At 40.2% G+C, this 16989-nt stretch overlaps 1 protein-coding gene across 1 annotated transcript in view; it reads left to right on the top strand.

Moving 5' to 3' along the window:
* The window catches only part of LOC109930871 (protein kinase C epsilon type), a 229968-nt gene that overhangs the window by 194021 nt on the left and 18958 nt on the right, over positions 1-16989 (top strand). The window contains exons 11-12 of the mRNA XM_048601242.1: positions 8374-8512; positions 13176-13364. Of these exons, the coding sequence (XP_048457199.1) occupies positions 8374-8512; positions 13176-13364 (328 nt within the window). The remainder of the gene's footprint in view (positions 1-8373; positions 8513-13175; positions 13365-16989) is intronic.

The raw sequence follows: 16989 nt of genomic DNA, 5'->3' as shown, positions 1-16989 counted from the left end.
ATTTCGGGTCCGGTGACCCTTCCTCAGAACTAATGGTGGCTTGGAAAACGTCGGTTTATATGCAGAAAATAGGGAGGGGAAGGGGTAGGGAGTAAACGATAGGATAGAGCCTGAAGAAAGAGAGAAGAGCAGTTGGACAGACAAAGGAGTTGATAACGATCTGGCTAGGATGGTGAATAGTTGTTAATGGAGACTGTTAGTGACTAACAACATGTGGTGCCTAATGGCAGGCTATAGGATAACAAGGCCTGGTGTGTGGGGTTAGGAGCTAGGACTTGGGAGAGGTTGGGCCCTAAAATTATTAAACTCGATATTGAGTCCAGAGGGCTGCAGGGTCCCCAAGCGGAAAATGAGAAGCTGTTCTTCCAGCTTGCATTGAGGTTCGCTGGAACACAACAGCAAGCCAGAGACAGAGATGTTGGCCAGGGAACAGGGTGGTGTGTTAAAGTGGCAGGGAACTGGAAGCTCAGGGTCTTTTTTGCGAGCAGAATGTAGATGTTCTGCGAAGCAGTCACCCAGTCTACGCTTCGTTTCCCCAACGTAGAGGAGGTGACATTGTGAGCAGCGAATGCAATAGATTAGATTGTGGTACATTCGGGTGAAGTGTTGCTTCCAGTTCCCTGCCACCTGCTGGGGCCAGGGGCAGAATTGTGTTGGGGTATGGGATGGGGGAATGTCGGCTGGAGTGTGGAAGCTAATGTAGAGGTAGGGGTGAAAGGGAGAGAGAGAGAAAGCGAGACAGCAGATGGGGCAAGAGAGATGTGTGCAGAGGGAAGGAAAGGTGGACGGAGGAGTATTCATAAAGGGGCGCAGTAGGGTTAGGAGTGATGTGTGAAGGAAAGGATGAGAAGGGAGGAAGGGTTAGGACTAGAATTTATTATAATAATGTGACATCATATTACAATGCTAATCAATTACATTAACCAATACAGTTAGTATTAATAACGCTATAATGATCACTGCAATGATTTATCTTGCCACACTTACAACTGGGGATTTCCTGTTGTCAATCTCTGAGATTTGCTTGAGTTGTTCCTTTTCTTGTTATACCGTCACTGCTTGCAGCTGGGACTTTGAAAAAATCTGAACCCTAACTTGTTGCTTCTCTAGATCCTTCATAAGGTGATCAAGTTTTTGTTTCTGCTTTCTTGATTTCCAATGATTTCAGTTGAGCACTGTTGAGTGCTTCAAATGAAAATAGCCGTTTGGAATTGGTGTGCTTGCAGCACTGATTGATTTAATTTCAAGATCATTGAAATCAATAGATCACAAGTGGATGTCAAACAATGATGGAATGAACACTTTGGAACACAGATTTTGAATGCAGAGCATCACAAATACATGTGATCAAACAGTGTTATTGAAAGTTTATGGTTGGGATATGGGAACATCTTGAGAAAAATACAAATATACTATTAATAATTTTTTCAGAAATGGACTGGTATAGATAAATAAATTCTGTAAATGCTTAACCATCTAAATTTGCTTTGATCACAGGCAGTATATTTTTTGCTGATTTTCAAGTATCAGATATTCAGTTGAAACAGGAACTAATTAGTTTGGTGTTTCAAATATCTTCTCTTTGGTTGGTTTGATTGTGATTGAGGACTGTGGGGAAGAGGGAGTGGACTTGAGATGCCAACTGGGAGATGTTAGTTGTTCAATAATTGCACCAATACCTGTAGAAATGCAAATGTGGTGCAGAAGGATCATGTATAACTCCATTTTTGGAGCATCCGGACCATGTGAAAATTCTAGTTTAAGATTTTGGGCATTTGTCTTTCTTAAAATGTGTAAAAAGTCCATGATTTGGAATGGTCAGAAGTCAATGGAATGAGTCCTAGCCAGAAAAAGACCCAAGTTGAAGGGCAACATTGGGAAACTGGAATTGAATGCAAGTTTGATAATGGGTGGGTAATTCCAAGAGCTGATAGGAAGAATATGATGTTGAAGTCTTTGCCAAGGCTGTGATCCAGGCTTTTGACTGCAATTGTATGGACTCACTTTCTACTGCTTTCCAGGCTTTTGTGTTATTATTGTTCCCTGATTCAGGTCTCTGGCTCACAATCTCTCAGCAGGAACCCATTGAGCACCTGAATTAGCAGATACTACATTCATTGTCTGTCTTTAGTCCATTGATTCACAACTCTGTTTTGTTCATTCTTCATTTTTTTGTTCTCACTTTCTAACTTAATGTTACATTTGCTTGCTTTAAAATGTATTCAACATCTATCTTATTTCTTCTTGTGAATTGAACCCTGTAGGTTAGGCAACATCTGTGAAGAAAGAAACTAAGTTTCTTCAGGTCACTGAATACAAATAAATTGAACTTTTATTTCAATAAATAAATAGAATGGAAATGCGCAGGAAAGAAACAACAATCTGTCCATATTTCTGAGCCATGTGGAATACATTTTAGCTTTTTCGCTACTTTGACCAGGATACTGTGTGTGATCTCAACTCCAGTTTGCTTATAGATTCTAAATAGATTCTGTAAGACTTCAGCATCAGTCATGCAGCCATTGCTAACAAAGCCAATCTTTAAAACAAATATTTTTCTCACAGGTTCATGTTCAGGAAAGTTTGGACTGTTCTCCTTGGAACAGAGCAGGCTCTGGGGTTACCAAATAGAAGTTTTCAAGAAGGTGCGAGGTTTCGGTAAAGATAGACAGAGAAAAGCTATTCCATCTGGCAACTGAATCAATAACTAGAAGTCATCAGGCAGAAAATTATGGGGATGGGATGTGGTGGTTGGGGTTGGTGACGGAATGGGTGGGGGAGGTTTGGGAAGGGAGGAGGGAGCAGACAGCTCACTCCCCAAAGCCCCAAAAGGAAAATGGTTGGTGAGCTGACAGACCAGGAAGAACATGCTACAGGTGGGCAGAAGTGCTGCAGACTCGGAGTTCTTCCCTCACTAAGAGCAACGGTACATCCTTTGGAGCTACTAGCCAAGATGATTTTCTGGCAGCTCTGGTCTTCCTGGCAGCGATGGGCAAAGGAAGCTCCATATATCCTGAAGTGAAGTAAGTCACGGGTATTGGGGTTTTGAAGTCTAGGCAGCTCGGATGGAAGTAGGGACATTTTCTTCTTTGGGAGTGGGTGGCAGCTCCCACTGTGCCAAGGGCACCCTCCAAACATAGTATTCCCCTTCTTCCTATGCCATTTTAAAAAAGTTTTTAAATGAAGAAAATGGGCTGCCCATAGATATTTTCTAATCAGGCTGTTCAGAGATGTTATTCCACACCTCTGGAGCAGGTGGGTCTTGAACTGAGACCTCCTAGCTCAGAGGTAGGGATATTACCACTGTACCACAACAGCCTTACACTGCTTTATGTTAGCGCCGACAGTGTAATATGGTGACAATGTACTCAGGTATGATTTGTCGGTTAGTACACAAAACAATACTTTTCACTGTATCTCAGTACAGGTGGCAATAATAAATCGAATCAAATCACAAAACCTTAATTATTTATTTAAGTATGGGGGGTGCTGCTGTCTTTGAATGGTCGCCCAGCCTCCATACTGTGGGAGTAAGCTCGGGACTGGGCTTGAAGGAGGTGGGCTAGCCATTGTTTTATGTGCTCCTGTGCTGAAGCACAGCCAGTTCATAGATCAAAAGCAGAAGGGTAGATACATTCATTTGTGCAGCGATTTGCTTGAGATTCAGAACTCTGTACCTGAAAAGGTGGCGGAAACTGATTCCACAAATAATTTTAAACACTTTTAATAATTTATATAATAATTTATCATGATGATTTTAAAAGGGGTGAGAGGATAAAGAGCTCACAGGGTTATAGCCAGAAAGCATGGATGTGGGACTTAGCACGACTACTCTTTCAAAGAACCCTTTTTGTGCTGTAAGTTTCAATGATTCTATCCATCTCTTCACCTGCCCCTTCAGTTCTCTATTGTAACATTTTCTGCACATTCTGTTCAGTGTCAATTGATCTCCTGTAAAACACCACAGGACATTTATTACATAAAAGTAGTCATACAAAGTGTGGGTTAGTATTGCTGAATTATCAAGCTGACTTGCTTATTTCTCATTGAAACACTCTTTCTCACAGATGTGATTAAAAAGCTGCATTACCGTTTTCCCTATTTCATTTGTGACTGCATATTTGAAACAAGTTCTTCTTCAGTTGTGTACTGTTTGTTAAACATGAACACAGGTCTTTAAGCATTTCTTTCTGATGGTTAGAGAATTGGCTAACTAATAGAACGTAGAGTTCAGTTAAAGGGGCATTTTCAGGATGGCAACCTGTAACCAGTGAAGTGTCACAGGGATTATTCACAATATATATTGACTTGGACGGCAGAAGGGAAGGTACTATCAGCCAGTTTGAAAATGACACAAAAATAGTTGGGAAGCCAAGTTGTAAGGATGACCCAAGAAGTACACAGAGCAATACAGAGATTATGCACGTTGGGAGGAAGCATAGAAGGGCTGAAAATTATTTAAATGGGGTAAAACTCGAGAAAGCTGCAGCATTGAGGGATTTGGACATCCCAGTGCATGAATCACAAAAAGCTAGCATCCAAGTTCAGTGGGTAATACAAAAGGAAAGTGAAACGTTGGCCTTTATTTCAAAGGGAATGAAGCATAAAAATAAATTCTTGTTAAAACTATAAAAGGCACTAGTCATACCGCAACTGGAATACTATGAACAGTTTTGACTCCCTTATCTAAAGACAGATATAATGACATTAGGAACAGTCCAGGAAAGGTTTGCTGGGTTAATCCTGGGCATGGAGAGACTTCCTTAATTGGAGAATTTGAGTAGGTAGGTCTTGCACTCATTGGAGTTTAGGAGAAGGAGAGATCTCATTGGAACGTATAAGACTATATGGAGGCTTGACAGGGTAAATGCAGAAAGGTAGTTTCTCTTTGTCTAGGACTAGAGGGTATAATCTCAGAATAAGAAGTTGCATATTTAAAACAGAGATGAGAAGGAATGTTTTCTCTCAGGAGTTAGTGAATCTATGCAATTCTTTACCATCAAAGGCTGTATTGTTAAATATCAAGGCTGAGCCATTAAATATATTAAATGCTGAGTATACAGACTTAAAATCAGTAAGGGAATCAGGGTTTATAGCTTAATGTGACCTTCACACTCCCACGGTATGGCTGGAGACAGCTAAGTGAATGTATTTTAATATTATTTCGATCGCACCAAGGAAGGTGAGAGTGTCCCACAAAAATAATATGGTCCCTTCAACTCATACCTACTGCAAATTGGCATAATATTTTCTCACTCCCACCCTGCGTTGCTACTGTATCCGCCTCGATGCAAGTTAGCTTTGCCTTTTGCCCAATTTATATTGCATCAAGCAAAGTCAAGCGAGTTCAAGTACCTAGAAGCCATGCTACCATGGCAATTCAGAGACTTGGATTCCATTGCTGGCCACCTCTGATTCACAGTTCTTGAAAATACACTTAGCTTTCTGCGAGCACAGGATTATGCTAAACTCTCATGGTTATGTTGTTATTTAAATTGTAGACCTTGTACTCAGATCAAGCTCTGCAGTCGCTATCCTGTGGTGCATGACTGGTTAAAATGTTGTTATGACATGAACATGGTCTCTCACCTGATGTGATGCTACATCTTTGTAAATTACTTTGAAGCTTAGCATCAAAACAAAGGGACAGTACATATACAGTCATAATGCTGGATTCTGTGTGGTAAAACCTATGAAAGCTAGTTCTTGATTTGAACATGTATTTAAAGGTTTATAACTTTTATATAATGTCATTTTTGGGATTTGGATTTAAAAATTGAGGCAATGGGTGTTGGTTATTTCTCTGAAGGATTTTCTTTAACAAAAAAGTCAAAGTCCGACTGGAACAGTGACCTAAATCCAATATTGTCAGAAAGCAAATGACTGCAGACCATATGGTGTAAATGGAAAGGTGTTTGTGCTCTTGATTTTATGATGGGTAGGCTAAACGTTTAAGGCCAAATGAAATTCTTGTTTCAGTTCAGACGACACCAGGGTTGAGTTTAAAAGTTGGTTTAATTTTTCTCCTGGAAGGAGTTCTGGGCTGTTCAGGGAACTGGTCACATTAGCAGAAGGGCTTAGTTTGTGGAACTTCCAAAGCAGGAGAATTTGCTAAGAAATCTGCACATTATTAGAACCAAGAAAGTTTGGGCTCACAAATTTGTAAAAATCCCACATCAGCTGACTTGCAAAGGACTTTGCTCATTGACTCCACTGAAAACATTCTGCAAGGAGTCAGTTAAGTAGAAACTCAAAAAGTTGAAATAGGAGAGTAATTTCTCTAGACCTGAGTCTCTTTAATGGATAGCGTAGGAAAAATAGTTTAAACTTTGTTTTGTTTGGTATTTTTCGATCATTCTAACAATCTTCCATTAAGGTTTTGGAGTAGATCTGTAGCTCGGGTTGTGGGTGTTGAGGTTGGTTGGCTCGCCGAGCTGGTTTGTTGTTCCGCAGACGTTTGTTTCGTTACCGTGCTTGGTAACATCCTCAGTGCAGCCTCTGATGAAGCGTCGGTGTGTTTTCCCGCCTGGTTTTTAAACTCTGGGGTCCGTTGCGATGGATTGCCTCACTTCCCGGTTTCCTCCGTACTGGAATGTATATGGGGTCGAGTTCAATGTGTTTATTAATAGCATGCTTCGTGGAGTGCCATGCTTCCAGGAATTCTCGTGTTTGTCTCTGCCTAGCCTGTCCCAGGATCTTGGTGTTGTCCCAGTCGAAGTCATGGTTCTCCTTGTCCATGTGGATTGAGATGAGTGAGTATTGGTCATGTCTTTTTGTAGCCAGTTGGTGTCATGAACACCATATACATTCCACTACGGAGGAAACCCGGAAGTGAGGCAATCCATCGCAACGGACCCCAGAGTTTAAAAACCAGGCGGGAAAACACATCGACACTTCATCAGAGGCTGCACTGAGGATGTTACCAAGCACGGTAACAAAACGTCTGCGGAACAACAAACCAGCTCGGCGAGCCAACCAACCTCAACAATCTTCCATTTTTAATTAACTTGTGTTTTTTCTCCTTGTATTATAAAATTCTGTTCTGTTGTTAAAGAAAGTCTGCAACCTTGTGTGAATATGTTTTAGTGATCTAACCGTCAGTGATCTAACTAACTAAACAATAAAAGAAAAGATTTATTATGTCAGGTTACATTCTGGGAACTTCATTATCCAGCAGTGCATTCAAAAGGGCCCATAACAAAATCCAACTAATAACATAGACAAAAGATATTTTATTGCTTAAAAATACTGACATCACTCCATGACTTTCTTTTGTACATTCTGAAACCAATTAGTCTTTGCTGTACCTTGTTAACTATGTGTTTCTTAAGCAATCTGAACTGCCAGTGGTTACGAAAACCGATTTCATAGCAGGCGGCAATATGTCTAACACTGGGGAACTGTAGATATACACTGTGCTGGTAACTAATTTGACTACTTTTGGGATTGGAGACTGGATGCTACTGTTCACATCGTGATATATTTAACAAGTTTCATTTTGTTCAGATTAAAAGTATAGCATGAACTGTGTCCACATCTTTATCTGCAGGAGTGAGAAGCCCTGTGCACTAAAATGTTCATGAAAGCAGCATTTTACCATGGGGAAAATCAACAACTGTATCAGTTGTTTGTTCCTTTTGCAGATAAACAAATTTCTGCAATCTGAAATTTGTTCAACTTTCAAAATTTTCCTAATGAAACTTAAAAAAACAGCTACCTTCAGTGAACACCAGAATTCCCCATATAATACAGTCAAACATTTCACAGTATAGCATCCCAAAGGACCAATCTGTGTGGGCAGGTTCAGATTAGCACAATTATCTTGCCATTGGTGATCCATTCTCACATCATCTGAAATCTGTATGCACGAAGATAAAAGCAAAGTCAATTTTCAAATTTAAAATGTGATTTACATTTTTTTAAGTTAATCAATATAAATTAGTAGTACAAGATAAATAATTTCAAAACTAAGTTGACCTTTAGAACAGTTCTGACTCATTAAACCTACTCTGTTGGGCCTGGACTTCATGAGATCAATGTGTGAGCTTACAGGTCATTGAATAAATATGACTAGGTATCCCTGCTGTGCAATATCATTAGAGACTATAAACATTTTTTCAGTGTCAACTATAGACACAATAAAAGAAAATTCATGTGAGCCATGTTACCGTTCATAATTACAAAGCAGTCAATACAAGACTGCCTTATTTTCTGTAGAATTCTCAATTCTATCTTAGCAGTGATGTGTCAACCTGCTTTGTAAATAATTTATATCCTTTTCAACTCATTAGGCCAAACAGCTAATCAGGCGTGCTCAATTGAAGTACCATGCACATCAAAACTAATATGAGGATGTTTATTTGTTGCTTGCAGAGATCTTAAACTGGACAATATCTTGCTGGATGCTGAGGGACACTGCAAGTTGGCTGACTTTGGCATGTGCAAAGAAGGCATTCTGAATGGTATCACAACGACTACCTTCTGTGGTACCCCTGATTATATTGCCCCTGAGGTATGGTTGTTTTCTCTCAATGATCTTTATATACCAACAAACCTTTGGAACTTTGCTCTTCATGTGAGTAAAGCATTTGATTTTACCTCACCTTCACAGTAAGAAGTCAAAAAATCATAATTTAAATCTTGCCATGGAGTGTTAAATGCCGATTGTGAATGTGACTTCAAATCCCAGGTTGGACTAACATTCACAATTGATCGCACTTCAGTTGGTGAGTTCTTTGGTTCTTAGGTGGACTGTTAGGGAAAGTATTATGCCATGACACAAAAGTCTATTTCAAGAGAGCGTAAAATTAAACAGAAAGCCTATCCGTTCCACATATATGCAATATTATGTATAAATCACCAAGTTTCTCCCTGCAGCCTTTGTTTTCTGTTCTTTCAGTGGTTCCTAGTTTACATCTTCTGCGCTATACATCAACAATTGTGCCTATTGTTATTAATGAACTGTAAACAACCACTAAGGAATAGAGAAGGTCTGTGGTTGACAGTTAGCCTCGTGGACAAAAACAGAAATTGCTAGAAAAGCTCAGCAGGTCTGGCAGCATCTGTGAAGAAAAAATCGGAGTTAGCGTTTCAGGTCCGGTGACCCTTCCTCAGAACCCGAAACGTTAACTCTGATTTTTTCTTCACAGATGCTGCCAGACCTGCTGGGCTTTTCTAGCGACTTCTGTTTTTGTTCCTGCTTTTCAGCATCTGCAGTTCTTTCGGTTTTTAGTTACCCTCATGGTCCTGGCCAAGATCTTAAAGTCATCCTTTTGCATTTTTTTGACACGTTGTCCATTGGGAATGTGGCTGAGGCTAATGAAACTGTATTATTGTCTATTCTGAAGATGTAAAACTAGTTCCTGCCATTTCATAGCATGGGACGTGCACCACCCTACAAGTCTTTTCTGCCACTTGGGCACCATTGTTGTGCTTCTTTTGATGCTGGATACCTAATAAGTGGAGATCTCACATTTGTGCAGTGCTCCTTCTAGCTTCAGGGTATCCCAAGGTAATTTGAAATCCATATGATATTCATGAGGGAGGGAAAGGTTCCATTTTCACCCATTCTGGATTGCATGTGACTCCTGTCAGCCAGTAGTTTCTCACAGAGAATAGCAATACTATGGTGCTCATCACCAAAATTACCAGGACCATAACATTCTTCAGTGCACCCCAAGTGAAACAATTCTTGCAAACTGTGCCAAAATCCTGAATAGGTTTACTTTATGTTTGAATATTTTTTCCTGCATGGTTTTGAGAAATAGTTTCTTTTGCCTTTCTAATTCAATAGCTGTGTGAGTCCGCTGCCCATTCCATATTGCAATCTGATTAGTAGGAAATATGCATAAGTTTATCAGTGTCCTGATTTTTGTTCGTCTTCTTTAGGGAAGTGTATGCATTGTGAATTCCTGCACTAAAACCCCAATCTGAGATTGAAATCTTAGTTGTGACAATCATCAGCATAAATATTCATCTCTGTTGCTTTGTAGAGCAGCATTTAAATGAGACAAAGTAGAGGATTCATTGTAATGTCAAAGTCAAAAATAAACAGACAACATTTCATTTCTATTAAATACTGATGTTGAGATAATGGTTAATGATAGTCATTTATGATTACAAATCAGAACTCTGTCACTGAAGTCTTCATGAAAAATTACAGATGTGCGTTGGAAACTATTTCCAAACCAACTGAGCAGTTGTTTCTGAAACTTCTTAATATTTCAACTTTGGCTCAGCAGTACCTGACTTTCATCAGAAGGCTGAAGATTCAAGTCCCACTCTAGATTCTCGCATGTAATTCAAATTAACTTTTCAGTACAGTACTGGAGGAATGCTGCCCCTGTTGGAGGTGCTGTCTTTCAAATGAGATGTTAAACAGAGTCTCCGTCTGCCTTCCAAATGGATTTGTAATGGACCCGGTGGCAGAAATTGAGAACGAATGAGGAGGTTCTCTCCAACATGCTGGTCAATATTTATCCAGCAATCAACATCTCGAAAATCATATTATCTGGGTCCTTATCTCTTGCTGGTTGTAGAGCTTGTGCATACAAACATAGATACAAACCTACAGATTAGGAGCAGACATAGGCCATTCAGCCTACCAAACCTGTTCAGTCATTGAGTAAGATCAAGCCTGATCTGTTTGTGTTCTAAATTCCACATTCACATCTACCCCTGATAATCTTTGATTCAATTCTCTGACAATAATCTATTTAGCTCTGCCTTAGAAATGTTCAAGGACCCAACCTCCACCACCTTCTGAGGCAGAGAGTTACAAAGCCATACAACTCTCAGAGCGTAAAATGTTCCCCTTATCTCTGTCCTATCGGGTGACTCCTAATTTTGAAACAGTGTCCCCTCATTCTGAACTCTCACAAAAGGAAACACGCTTTCCATATCCATCTTGGCAAGACCATTCACGATACTATAAACATCACCAAGTCACCCCTTACTCTTCTAAACGCCAGTGAGAACAAGTCTAGTCTGTACCATCTTTCCTCATAAGGATTAGAGGGGGCATGAGGACTACAGACCTGGTGCTGAAAAGTGTGATCAGAATGGGCAGATAGTTTAGTGAGCTGGCACACTGAATGGCTCCCTTCTGTGCTGTAACTTTTCGATGATTCTGTAATCTGAGTTGACCTCTAATTATTTCTTTAGAGATTGTGGGTGGGTTGCTGATTTCAACACACACCCACTCAAAGTTACATGGGGTTGCTGGGAGGTAGTGGCATGTGCACCTGTCCTATTTAACATGCTACCCCTCCACCACTGAAAACACACACATAGAATCCAGCCTAATGTTCTTCATTACTGTTACTTATAGCATACTGTCATTGATGCATTTCCATAAAGGTCCGAATCAAGTAGCAGCACTCAAAATTCTGCTTCTGATGGGTCTTGAATTAGCTGTTCTTGACTCAGCAGCTATGAGGACAGTATAGTCGAACTAAATATACTCAGATACTTTATGCGGGCAGGCAACCTGGATTCTCAGGCCTCCTCAAGATTCATAAACTGTTTGCTGATAGCAGACATATGCCTAATGTGAAATGGCAGATATGCTAAGGCATTCAAAGTCTGTGGCTATTTGAATGGGCATCTGAGGCTTACTCCTGCCTCAGAATGAGAGGTACTCATATATAAAGTGTAGGAGAAAGTTTAGACAAGTGGGGTTAATTAAATGGAATTAATATACAACTCTATATGCATTATTTTCTGTGTTTCACGTATAAATGTTCTGAAGAACATGTTCTGTTTGTAGCATAGATTTCACTTACTGAAGGGTAAAATATAACTTTGCTATTTGTATAGACAAGCAGGAGCAGATAGGCACCTCCCCTCTTCTCTCCCCCCTTCCAAATATTCTATCCATTGATGTCAATATGTTCTATTTCATAGTCAGTTGGAGAAGAATACGACTGATCTTTATACATTACACACCATCTAACTCAACACCACAGTTTCAGTCTGTGCTTTTTTTAGCAGTCTGTGTTTACTTACAATTTTTTCACATGGCGAGTTCATCCTCAAAAGCACTGAATACTGGAGTTTGAGAAACATAATCTGAGCATTGCTTAGGAGTCACCACACAATGGCTCACAAATGATAAGAATTCCCTTTTTGAACAAATTCCCTCATCCGCTTCTCTAGGAGGCTTAAGTGAATACTCAGCTAATGCTCAATGCCTGCTCTCCACCACAGGCAAGGTCATTGCAAGAATCGGCCTCAATCTCCTTTTCCTCAAAGCTGAAAAGCTCCTACCAGTGTCACAGTGCAGATTCTGTCCATTAAGAGACACAGTGAACATGATCGTCACATGTAAGGCAAGTCAAAGTAAAATGTAGAGAACTACCGAAACCTCTATGCATGGCCTTCTTCCAACTCATAAAGGCCTTCAACTTGGTCAGCCAGGAGGGATCATGGATCATCCTCCACAAATTTGCCTAGCCACAGAAATTCATCACCATCCTCTGCCTCTTGCATGATGACATGCAAGTTGTGATCTTCAGTAGCAGACCCTCAGATCCAATATGAATGTTAACTGGCGTTAGGCAAAGCTGTGTCATTGCACCAATGCTTTTATGCATCCTCCTCACTGTAGAACTCCACCCCATCTCGCTGAAGTCCCACTGCCAGAGAAGGGCTATTCCAAAGGATGAGCAGGAAACAGCTCACCCAACATTGTCTCCAGTGCATAACTATGATCTGTCATCAAATTATACTGCGGAGATGACATTTGCTTGTGCACACGTTCAGGGGCATAACGTTGCTGATCTATTCATGGACATGAATGAAAAAATGAAACTTATACTAAAGGGCCAAAAGACAATTAAATACAATTAATATACATTCAATAACTACCACTTTTCTTACACCTGAACCCTAGTTAAATTTTACCACAGTATTTGGAAATGTCATTAGTAGTTTTATGAATATATGCCAAAAACAGATTGAAAGGTATTTCAAATGGCAAATTATAAAATCTGTCTATTCATGGCCAGCTTGGAAAATTCAGATGAAATGCTGGAAGCTTGAGCCATAAATGTTATGCATCAGGGAAGTGGCTGGAGGGTAAACATTCTCAAAGTAATGGTCTAAAATAAGTAGTGGATTTTATCAGCTGAGCAGCATAGTACATTTCTTTAACATCTGCTTGCCTTTCTGAATAGATCCTACAAGAATTAGAGTATGGCCCTTCAGTGGACTGGTGGGCTTTAGGGGTCCTGATGTACGAGATGATGGCTGGCCAACCACCTTTCGAAGCAGACAATGAAGACGACCTTTTCGAGTCCATCTTGCACGATGATGTATTGTACCCGGTCTGGCTCAGTAAGGAAGCAGTCAGCATTCTGAAAGCGGTGGGTTCACCACGTCTTTTACTGCCCGATTTTTCCCTACTCCTCCCCCAACCAGCCTTTACTTTGCTTTGAATAAGCTGCAAATAAAACTGGATTTATTAACTTGTAGTATCCACCAGTGGGAGTTGAAACACAGTTCATAATGTCATAGCTAGGACAGGAGGGCTTGGGATAAATTACACAACTTGTGGGAAAAGGACAGAATGTTTTGTGATGTGTATATGTTTATACTGGCTTATATTTATACAGCAGAGAAATCTGTTCTTCCCAACTTATTAAATGCCACAAACATGATCTGTTTTGTTGCCAGCTGGTGTAAAAAAAGTTTTAAGATATTTTATCCAACTATTCCAACTAGTGATTTCCCATCAATTGTGGCATCGGGAATAATTGTTATGAATTCTGATCATCTATGAACTCTAACCCTCTATCTTAATACTTTAGTAATATAATTCTTGTGACAAAGGAATATTGTTACTTTATTTTCAAACCTCAAGTCAACATTCCAGTTTGCTCTTTTTATTCTACCTCAAACTTGTGGAACAATGAGTAGAAAAACATTGAAAAAAAGAGTGGAAAGTGATTTAGGAGAAAAGGGGATGAAGTGAAGAGAAGCTACAGTGAGAAATTCTTAGTGGCTTTTAAAGTACTTTTTAGGATAAAAGTTTAGGAATGGTGTTCCTTATGATTACATTTAAGAAGATTGAACTGAAAAGCAGGCCATGACAGGGATTGTATTATGATGGTCAACTTACTGATTGATAACTGTGCCTCCTTCATTTCAACCTGGTCCTTCCACTCGGTGGCCCAAGCGTCTGCCTGTATCAGGCAGCAGCCCCTTGAACCAATGGGTTCTTCCTGATGTAGACTCCAGTTAACCCAGCTGGGTGGACCATGTGCAACAAACGCTGCCCTTAAAACTGCTGGTCAAGAGGAAGATGACCCAAAACTGTAGGCCTAAAATTATTTTGCACAGGATCAATTTTTTGTCAACGAGGCCATCTTTCAACCCACCCAATACTGTGCCAGTCCAAAGTTACAAACTGCAACACGACACACTTTCAGAGTGTTCATTTCACCAGTGGAATTTTATGGATTAACTGGGCCACTCAAAAATGAAAATCCATCTCCAGATCACCAGTGATATCGACCTTGATGCCTTCAAAAATGTCAAAATCTAAACATTTAACATTACATTTTCCAAAACAACTGAAGCAAAAATGTTTGGTGACCTTCATCAAATATGTCCTTTATCCATCCAGTTTATATAGCTCAGAAAGAAATCATAGCCACCTTAACGTTGGTCAATGTGGCATGAATTACCATGGAAGCCATTAAAGCAAACAGTATAAATAGTTCACTAAATAATTAAATGCATTTCTGAGCAAGAGAATGAGGCCTGATAAGAAGGTAAATGGATGAGATTAAGATCTATGGAAAGGATTTACATTTCAGGTTAATGACCTTCCATTAGAGTTCTGCCAAAAAGACATCAACCTGAAGCTTTGGAGGGAATTTAACGGCCACAGCAAGGATAGTCATCTCCCAGCTGGAAAAACAGCTGAACGTCCCATTGCAGCCATTTTCAGGAGACCCGATCAAGCTCTTGCTTTCTCACTATTGCGTTTACTTTCACGTATGAGGGGTCCTCCTACCAACCCTTGCCTCCCCGCATCGAAAGTCCGGGCAGAGAATCTACATTGTAGGTTGCCCACAAGTCAGGGTGTATACCAGCTGCTCTTTAAGAACCAGCAGTGGATGGATATACCCTTTAAACGAACACTGCCTTACTTGGTCTCTGAGCGCAGAAGAATATTTCAGGGACATTGGCGGAGGGCCAGGATTGCCACCCTACACCTTCCAACCCAACACCCAGCTTACACCAACTCGAGACCTGCTTCCAGGGTCTGGCTGGGGCGGGAAAGTGACATTAAATTCCGCAGGTTAACCCTGTTTCTCTCTTGCCCATGACGTTGAACCTTTTGAATGTTTCTAGCATTTTATGCTATTATTTTAGGTCTCCAGTATCTGTAGCTTTTCATCAAAAAGAATGTTCAATTCATCTGAATGACCTGTTTATGTTGGGACAGTTGAAGGGAAAGGGTCGATTAATTGCATATGTGCCATTTTGTATAAAATCTATCTGTGTCACTAGCATTCAAGATAATCTTCAAACTTTTATTCAATTTTTTTGTCTAAATACATATTCTTTGATCCAGATGACCTGCTCAAAGTTGGCTTCTTTCACTTTCCTGTGTTTATACAGATTTCCTTCATTTTCTTTTCATTCATCGTCCTTTATGACATTATTTTCCATCATAGTTCCACCACTTGCACTTTTATTGATATTTTTCTGAGTGTCTGTTTGAAGAAACGGCAGCCATTCTCCATCTGAGCTCTTTGGCTTTGGTTCTGAGCAAAAGTCATACCAGACTTGAAACATTAACTCCATTTCTCTGTCCACAGATGCTGCCATACCTGCTGAGTTTCTCCAACAGTCTCTGTGTTTTCAGCATCTGCAGTGTTTCACCTTTATATTTCGCTCATATCTTTACAATCTCAAACTGATTCACAGTCAGCCAGGTGGCTAAATCTTTCCTCTCAGCAATGTTCAGATGCTCTGTTGATTTATTACCAAATCAAATACTCAATTTTAAAAAATAAACAAAGAACTGTGGATGCTAGAAATCGGAAACAAAAACAGAAATTGCTGGAGAAACACAGCAGGACTGACAGCTTCTGTGGAGAGAAAGCAGAGTTAGCATTTCGAGTCCAGTGACCCTTCTTCAGAACATATACTCAACTTTCTTCTCTCATCAGAAGCATTGTTTTAAATAGAAACATTGAAAGCTCCAAAAGATATTACCTCACAATGAATAATGGTTCAAAAGATTCAAAACACTGACATGTATCTTTCTTAACATCCTATTCTTTAGATTTAAGTGAATAAAATACATGCCAGCAGGTTTTTTCCTTGGAGGGCATCAGCTCATCCCATCCTTAGCAAATGTCTTTCCCAGTGTATACATGCACACACATAAGAGTTATTGGATCTTGATCTGGAGCCCAAGCCCTTGCTAATTTTTAATCCTGCATATCTCAGAGGTACAAGGGTCAATGGTAGTGGCCCTATTACAGTCTATGCTGAGGTCAGTTAATGCGGTAAACTCTGAACATTGATCCTTGGACTTCTCTGGTCTGTATGGCTCCACAGCTTACCAGGCAATACAGTAAAAAAAAGTTTAAAATTTCACCTTGAATAATTAAATTTTCCCTAAAATTTACTCCAATTTTTGTCGTTCAACTACGGAGCCCCTTACAAATTGAACCTGGAAACTGCTTGTGCCTCAGTGCACAAAAAAAGGAATTGTTCAGAAGGGAAAGGAACTGAGATGATGGATAATCCAAGCACTAATATGCATCTCATTTTGACCAATTCACACGTGGCGGGAGCTGAATGCGTGGGTTGTGTCCTGCAGCGACGGCGGATTGAATGTGGGCTGGAGCAATGGCAGCGGATCATGAGTGGACCAGCGAGAGCGGGTCGGTGAGGTAGACGAGAGCGGGTTGGTGAGGCAGACGAGAGCGGGTCGGTGAGGCAGGCGAGAGCGGGTCGGTGAGGCAG

This window comes from Rhincodon typus, chromosome 9 (assembly GCF_021869965.1).
Source record: "Rhincodon typus isolate 14 chromosome 9, sRhiTyp1.1, whole genome shotgun sequence".
Taxonomy (NCBI): Eukaryota; Metazoa; Chordata; class Chondrichthyes; order Orectolobiformes; family Rhincodontidae; genus Rhincodon; species Rhincodon typus.
This window is presented reverse-complemented; position numbering and strand designations above follow the sequence as displayed.